This window comes from Alosa alosa, chromosome 6 (genome assembly GCF_017589495.1).
Source record: "Alosa alosa isolate M-15738 ecotype Scorff River chromosome 6, AALO_Geno_1.1, whole genome shotgun sequence".
Lineage (NCBI taxonomy): Eukaryota > Metazoa > Chordata > Actinopteri > Clupeiformes > Clupeidae > Alosa > Alosa alosa.
In genome coordinates, this window is record NC_063194.1 from 33,472,137 (window position 1) to 33,480,313 (window position 8,177).

Below are 8,177 nucleotides of genomic sequence, written 5' to 3' on the forward strand. Positions count from 1 at the left end.
ATGCTTCAGTAGATACAGGAAGAGCATGCAGAACAGTGCAGTCTGTCCCCCCAGAAGTGTTGCAGGAGACATCAACACTGCAGTCTGTCCCCCAAGGACCCTCCATGCAGTATTTTGTTTGTTATTCAACTATTGAAAGGCCTCTATGATGATAATAATACTAATAAAAAAAACACATTTATTTCACCTTTATTGGGCTACATACAGCTTCGTAACTTAACAGTGCTGACCATGGTGTGTTTGTACTCCAGGTCAGCCTTGTTTGGCTATATAAACCTGAAAGTGGTCAAAGCTCAAGCAGCTCAAGCTCTTTTGGTGCCTGTAACTATGCAAAGGCTCACTTGTTTGGCTATGGTAACCATGCAAAGTCAGACTTGTATAGCTCACTTGTTTGGCTATGGTAACCCCATGCAAAGTCAGACTTGTATAGCTTCTGTTGTGTTGTGTTGCACAGTGCTTCACGCTGTGTGTTTGTGTGAGCCACAACAATAACGTTCACACTAAGTGACCTGAGCTGACACACTAAGAGACATGGCCACTTTCCTGTGCACGGATTAAGCCTGCTCCTGGCCAACATGCTCATTTTCAATGAAATTCACCAACATTCTCTGTTAGACCAGGACTGGGCTTCATCCGTGCACAGGAACTCGGCCCATAAAGTACAGGACATCAGACAGGAGGGTTTGTGTCAATGCTTTAATTGTATAAAGAGCAAAACAGAGTGATTAAATCAGATACATTGAGCTTTGCAGAGTCGTTTTAAGTCACACTTGCTGACCCTGACGAGCCAAGCTGTCATCATTTCACATCAAATATAACTTAATATATAACTTCATATCTTGCCAATATTCACCATTGGACAAAGTTGAGTAGGCTACATCCGAAGTGTTTGTCATCGTCAGAGAGTCGTATTTTCATAAAAGCGTGTTTAGATTCGAAAGCAGTACAGTACATTTTAAGAATGCACGGCTTCAGTTTTTCTTACAGAGGGGGGATGCGGAGGAAAGGGACTAGGCTATTATATTTGCTTTGCACACTAAAAAGCCCAATAAAGCAATAAGCAGGAGGAAAAGAAGCATTGTGTACACTGATATGATATGACATAGGCACCATAGAGTTATGTAAATAAATGCTTTAGTACATGATTACACAAGGCTCACAGCTCTCTTACAAGTGCAAATGGGAGAGGGTCTGGAGTAATGACCAAAATACATACATACATCCACATACATACATACATACATCCACATACATACATACACACAAACGCATACACCACGGTGCTGAAATTGGATGACACAGATTTCAATCCGTCATCAAAACTCATTATAAATCAAACCCCACCCATAACATCATCCGCTACCTAAAAATGATATTCCTGGAATGAAACATAAATGTAACTATAAGTAAATGAGTCTAATTTGAGAGAAAACTGAGAGAAGACAAAGTTAGATCAGAACCCAGTTGTACGATACTCTGAAATTTTTATAAAATTATTTTTATAATATGATATTAGCCTGTTTACTGTAGCTGAGCATGGATGAAAAATGGACACAAAATAGTCTCTCTTCAGATACTATAGAAGGAGTTATGCTTTGGTATCAATGTCTGCATGCCGCATGAGTCTAATGGATATCTGCTTTGCGGCAAAGAAATTGGCACAAGTATCCCACGTAAGAGGAAATCAGTGTTTGTCCAATCCTTCTATGGCATCCTGAAGGCATTCTTGAAGCAGCTTTAAGCAGGTTATAACATTTTTATTTGTGTGTTTGTATTTATTTCCCTGTGATTCTATGGCACAATACATCAGGCTATGGAACTCTGGTGGGAATTTTTGCTCTCATCGTGTGTTCTCATCTTTTACAGAAAACTTAAGAGACACAGAACCCATTCAGCTCTGATGCATGCATGAGTAAAAACAACACAACTCCATTTAGTAAACACACTAAGCTACATGATATAACAAAAACAAAAGATATGCAAAAGGCTTGGAATGGTTTTTGGCAAGGCCTACACCCGTAATCAACACACTTCTTATAAATCGCTATTTATCTCTTTAGTGATGCAGATCATTTTCTTCATCTGTGATATCTAAAGGTCTTAATATAATACATATCACACTCCCTTTTATTCCTATTACTTTCAAATTCTTCATATATTATATTCCACTTCCTCCACAGAACAGGGTGGATGTACGTGCGGTTGTAACACCACAGGTTGGCATTAATTCCCGGCTACATCTCTCACTATTTTAGATACAGCCGAGCCACTGCATGTGTGTGTGTGTGTGTGTGTGTGTGTGTGGTGGGGGTTGGGGTGACCCTAAAAGTTAGGGATGCACAATGTTGGATATCAATATCAATATGGATATGGACAACGATATCGATATTTCTGCTGATATTCGATATGTTGACCTTTTCTAACTCATTTAGGCTAGTTAGCAAAGCCGATACCAATTTATTGATATAAATCTTTTTTTTATTTCCTTTAAGGGTCTCTCCTGCACTAGAATGAACACATTGGTCTTAAGACTCATAAAAATGGAGATTTCAAACTATTTGAACAGATCTTGTATGATGCTTCACATGATGTTATGATCCTTGACACCCAAATAGGTTGTGTCGATAATAGTCTTGCCGATTCATCTGCCAGGAATGTTCATATCTGCCGACGCCAATAATACAATTCTTAAGCTGTTGTCTGTCCCTTATACTGTGGCATGAACTTCTGCCTCTAAGAAAGTTGTAAGTCTACTGTTTGTTGACCTGCACGTTCTGCTGACGAGCACATCAGGAGGATTTGCATGCGTGTGAGGCTGAGGCGGACCCTTGAGGGCAGTCAGAGCACAGCCGAGCGAAATAGAGCACGTTTAGGCTGGAATTCAGCTCAATCACGGCTCAACGGAAAAATGCCAACGCAGAAAGGTGTCTCACAGACTGGAAGGCCCATTTTGTTTTTAAAGGTTACTAAGTCACCTTAGTAATGCCGTGTATCAGTAAAGGTTACTAAGTCACCTTAGTAATGCCGTGTATCAGTAAAGGTTACTAAGTCACATGTATCAGTAAGAGAAGGTTGTGGGGAAAAAGCCTCAGGAACGCAAAATGGCATTTTCTGCAGGGTCAGTGGTTACACTATACTTTTAGATTAGATCAGATTGTCCTGAAATGTGAAAGTCAGCACAAGTGGTTTTAAGTTCATGTTCCACGTAGTCATGTATGCAAAGGCAAAGATGATCAGTAATGCCTACAGTTGGCCATTTTGTTTGTTACTTTGAATAATAAATGATTTCAAATGCTTGACTCCAGTCAAATAGAGTTCTGAGCCAGGGAACTCAATTCCAGTACAGTTTTGCTTGGTTACGAACCAAACAGAAACTGTGCTTGGGTAATCTACATTTCAAATCCCCAAGTTACATATTTTCATAGGTCATTTCAGAGGTTAACCAAATATGTAAATGATGTACCGGTATATATCAGCTGTCAAAGTAATGAGAAATCTTCAGCAAATCTAATGTCTTTGCATCATGGCCAAATTACACATTCATCTTCAGTTCCCTCCCAAGCATGTTAACTTTCCTGCTGAATAACAAGTTGACACTTTTGAATGTGTCACTTATAACCACCGAATTACTTCACGTAGGAGTGTGTGTCTGTCTTGAGTGAGTCCGCCTAGACTCTGCCGTAAATTTGACTGAAAGACCACTCCTTTAATTCCCTTAATTCATTTAATTTTGTAAAAGTTGTCATAGCTTTAATAGTCTTTTCATAAGCTGTTTTTTTCGCTGTGGAGAGATGAGTCCCTGAGGTGGAGCCCATTAGAGGATGACTTAATAATAGGACACCTGCAGGCTGTTTCACCTCAGCACAGGTGTGGTGGTACCTGCGATCGACTACCTGTCATTCCACAGGTGGCTACTCAAGGAGTCACAGAGCGCTGGCTCATCTCCCGGCACCGACAGCAAGCCATTAATCAAGTGAGTCTCTCTTCTTACCTTTGGGGAGACACAGGGTCCCAAACTATCTTATCATCCTACTGACCAGCCCTTTGGGGAGACACAGGGTCCCAAACTATCTTATCATCCTACTGACCAGCCCTTTCTCTAAAACCTCATTTGTTGGACTTGCTGGACTTGCCCGTTTTGCCCGACTTGCCGGACTTCTTGGTGGACTTGATGTCGGTCTTGGTCTTCTGTATGCGGGAGAAGATCTCCTTGAACAGCGCCTTGTACTCGGGCGTGTTCTGACCACGCACGTGACCCCCAGGGCCATCTGTGGCCTTAGCGCCCCCCTCTGGAGGTGCGGCGGTGGTGGTGGTGGAGGAGGAGGAGGTGGAGGTGGAGGTGGAGGGTAGGGGCAGGTGGGAGGTGGAGGTGGAGGTGGAGGTGGATGTGGAGGTGGAGGTGGAGGTGGAGGTGGAGGTGGAGGTGGAGGTGGAGGTGGAGGTGGAGGTGGAGGTGGAGGTGGAGGTGGAGGTGGAGGTGGAGGTGGAGGTGGATGTGGAGGTGGAGGTGGATGTGGAGGTGGAGGTGGAGGTGGAGGTGGAGGTGGAGGTGGAGGTGGAGGTGGAGGTGGAGGTGGAGGTGGAGGTGGAGGTGGAGGTGGAGGTGGAGGTGGAGGTGGAGGTGGAGGTGGAGGTGGAGGTGGAGGTGGAGGTGGAGGTGGAGGTGGAGGTGGAGGTGGAGGTGGAGGTGGAGGTGGAGGTGGAGGTGGAGGTGGAGGTGGAGGTGGAGGTGGAGGTGGATGTGGATGTGGATGTGGAGGTGGAGGTGGAGGTGGAGGTGGAGGTGGAGGTGGAGGTGGAGGTGGAGGTGGAGGTGGAGGTGGAGGTGGAGGTGGAGGTGGAGGTGGAGGTGGAGGTGGAGGTGGAGGTGGAGGTGGAGGTGGAGGTGGAGGTGGAGGTGGAGGTGGAGGTGGAGGTGGAGGTGGAGGTGGAGGTGGAGGTGGAGGTGGAGGTGGAGGTGGAGGTGGAGGTGGAGGTGGAGGTGGAGGTGGAGGTGGAGGTGGAGGTGGAGGTGGAGGTGGAGGTGGAGGTGGAGGTGGAGGTGGATGTGGAGGTGGAGGTGGAGGTGGAGGTGGAGGTGGAGGTGGAGGTGGGGGTGGAGGTGGATGTGGAGGTGGAGGTGGAGGTGGGTGTGGAGGTGGAGGTGGATGTGGAGGTGGATGTGGAGGTGGATGTGGATGTGGAGGTGGAGGTGGAGGTGGAGGTGGAGGTGGAGGTGGAGGTGGAGGTGGAGGTGGAGGTGGAGGTGGAGGTGGAGGTGGAGGTGGAGGTGGAGGTGGAGGTGGAGGTGGAGGTGGAGGTGGAGGTGGAGGTGGAGGTGGAGGTGGAGGTGGAGGTGGAGGTGGAGGTGGAGGTGGAGGTGGAGGTGGAGGTGGAGGTGGAGGTGGAGGTGGAGGTGGAGGTGGAGGTGGAGGTGGAGGTGGAGGTGGAGGTGGAGGTGGAGGTGGAGGTGGAGGTGGAGGTGGAGGTGGAGGTGGAGGTGGAGGTGGAGGTGGAGGTGGAGGTGGAGGTGGAGGTGGAGGTGGAGGTGGAGGTGGAGGTGGAGGTGGAGGTGGAGGTGGAGGTGGAGGTGGAGGTGGAGGTGGAGGTGGAGGGCAGCTGCTCTGGGCCAGTCCGGGCCATCGCCCCGCCGCCGCCCCCCGGCAGCAGGAAGCGCGCGGCGCCGGGCGTCTGCAGCTTCAGCAGCTTCGGTCCCCAGCTTCAGCGCCGCAGGGGCTGCAGCGCCCGCCGCGTGCAGGCCCGCTCCTCCAAAGCCGGCGAACTCCTGCAGCAGCGGCCGCTTGCCCCGCTCAGCCTCATTGGCGCTGGGCATCAGCGGATCGCTGACCGCGGGGCGGAGCGTCGGCGCCAAGCAGGCCTTCGTTCTCCACCGCCTCGCCCGACGCCAGCGCCACGCCGCTCTCGCCAGGCTCTCCAGCTACCCACCCGCGGAAGCGGATCCTCATACCTGAGCACCAACACACAAAGGGCACAAGGCCATCATGACATTCACACCTTCAATCCGCAAAGGCACAGTGTGTCCCAAATCCCCACCCTTAGCTGAGCAGACGTTCTCATACTTGCACTCTTTGGAGACGTGTTTGTAAAGCAGGTGGATTATGGGTCAGTGCAGCTCAACGCGCCAAAAGTGCACTCTGGCCGTGTGTTGGGGAGGAAACTGACCCATTTCCAATGGGCCCCACTTGCCTGCTTCTATTAACGCACACTTCAAGTGCACAAGCATTCAAGTGTGAATCAAGCACACACAATAGGAAAACCTCTTAGCCTGACAATTGGAACCATTTGTCCACTGACTGGAAATGGGTCATTGTGTGTTTGCCTGTCCTGACTGCAGGTCTACGACAGCAATGAAAAAGTACATCGTTTGAGCATTTTAGGAAGGCCTTTGGCCGAAACATTATGTGGATCCAGCACCTATGTGAGGGATGTGTGTGCTCTCTTCTCTCTTCTATGCTAATCTCTACTTTCTTCAATTTAATCTGTCATTTCTTCTATTTTAATCTCTACTTTCTTCAATTGAATCTCTAATTTCTTCTATTCTAATCTCTACTTTCCTCCATACCTATCTCCCTGTGGAGGATCTGGGAAGTAGCACCATCAGACTGCACCTCCTCTCACCTGGGAGCAGTGCAGAGTTCCCGCAGGCAGGGGAATGAGTGGATGGTCTTCCGGCGTTCCCGTTTCTCCCGGCGGACCCTCAGCTGCTCCAGGGAGCGTAGCTCGTCCACCTGCGCCGTCAGGCTCTCCACCTGGCCCTGCAGCAGCTCAATGGTACCGGTCAACCTGAACCCAACCAAAACACAGAACCAGAATCAGAACCTAAACAACAGCACAACATCAGGGTTTCAGCAGCAGCTCGATGGTCCACGTCAACCTGAACCCAACCAGAACCAGAACACGGAACCTGAACAACAACACAACATCAAGGTTTCTGTGGCAGCTCAATAGTCCCCATCACCCTGGCCTGAACCCAACCAGAACACAGAACCAGAACATGGAACCTGACCAACAAAACAGGGTTTCTGTAGCAGCACAATGGTTCCTGTTAACGTGAACCCAACCAGAACCAGAACACGGAACCTGAACACGGAATAGGGTTTCTATACTGTAGCAGCTTGATGGTCTCTGTTAACCTGAACAGAGCACACCGTTCAGGCTTATAGGCTCACTGGGCCTCATCAGTATGATACGATGAAAGTATATATACCGTACAGATGGTCCGAGGGGTATTTCACAAAGGCAGAATTAAGACATCCAAGATAAGTGATAAAGCGAGGTTTGACATAGCGTTGCCTGGTCATCCAAGCTCAAATCGTTTCACTAATGCCAATCCAGGACGAGTAGGAGCGACTATGTCAAGCCAGGTGTAAAGTAATTCAGGATGTGTGCTTGGCGTTCGTTTCTGCTCCAAAGTGACCAAGGTTGGAAATAAAAAGAGCCCTGGGAAAATAGCGTTATTCACACAAAGTGAACAACAGCTTTTGATATAGACTAACAATGAAGTAAAAGTTATGGGAATGGGGAATCATGGCTATTTCTGTAAAACAGCAGAAGTAGGCGTGGTAGACCAACTGAATACAAATTTCATTATGCACCCGCGTGTGAGTGCTTCCTTGTCTCGACGCAAACATCATTAAGAGAAAAGCTTGCCTCTGCAAAGATGCACATAGTATGATATATGCCTTAATATTATAGTTGAAATACCTTCCGAAAACTTGCCCCTCCACTTCCAATCAACTACAGTAGGCTATTCATCAAACGTCTATCAATAAAATAAGCAAACCAATGAGTACCCTAGGCCTATGTTAATAGTATAAGGCTATCACAATTAAAATAATAAACCATATGATAGTAGGCAGACCAATCTGTTTTTGTTTTGCACAAATACATTTAGCAAATAGTTTATAAATGGAACAAAGCTCCTTAAAATTACTTACGGAGGTCTGATGTGAATGACAGCTAGCTGAACCAATAAGACCACATAATTACCATTAGAATTAACTTAGCTTGGCTGTTAGCCTGGTGCAGAGAATAAATCCCCATGGTAACTTATGGCCATCTCTTTATTGAAACCAAGTCAAGGCTAAATTCATCCAGGATAACCTAAAAATCCCAGCTTAATCCCTTATCTAGGTTTTGTGAAATACCCCTCTGGTTGCATTAGATTACGCAACAAC

At 47.5% G+C, this 8,177-nt stretch overlaps 2 protein-coding genes across 2 annotated transcripts in view; both read right to left on the minus strand.

Moving 5' to 3' along the window:
• Window positions 1-691: 691 nt before the first annotated feature.
• Window positions 692-6,166, minus strand: LOC125295940 (basic proline-rich protein-like). The gene is made up of 3 exons (XM_048245522.1): window positions 6,163-6,166; window positions 5,806-5,947; window positions 692-5,670 (listed from the first exon to the last, which is right to left on the minus strand). The coding sequence occupies exons 1-3, from the start codon at window positions 6,164-6,166 to the stop codon at window positions 4,068-4,070; spliced, it is 1,749 nt and encodes a 582-aa protein (XP_048101479.1). The 3' UTR covers window positions 692-4,067.
• Window positions 6,167-6,544: 378 nt separating this feature from the next.
• The window catches only part of LOC125295623 (cerebellar degeneration-related protein 2-like), an 8,571-nt gene continuing 6,938 nt past the window's right edge, over window positions 6,545-8,177 (minus strand). The window contains exon 4 of the mRNA XM_048244969.1: window positions 6,545-6,783. Within this exon, the coding sequence (XP_048100926.1) occupies window positions 6,615-6,783 (169 nt within the window). The 3' untranslated portion in view covers window positions 6,545-6,614. The remainder of the gene's footprint in view (window positions 6,784-8,177) is intronic.

Bases quoted from the DNA above. Each gene is read 5' to 3' on its own strand.
- LOC125295940 (XM_048245522.1), bottom strand. The intron at 5,671-5,805 runs GCGCCAATGAGG...CTGAAGCTGCAG, and splicing joins CAGCGATCCGCTGATGCCCA to ACGCCCGGCGCCGCGCGCTT.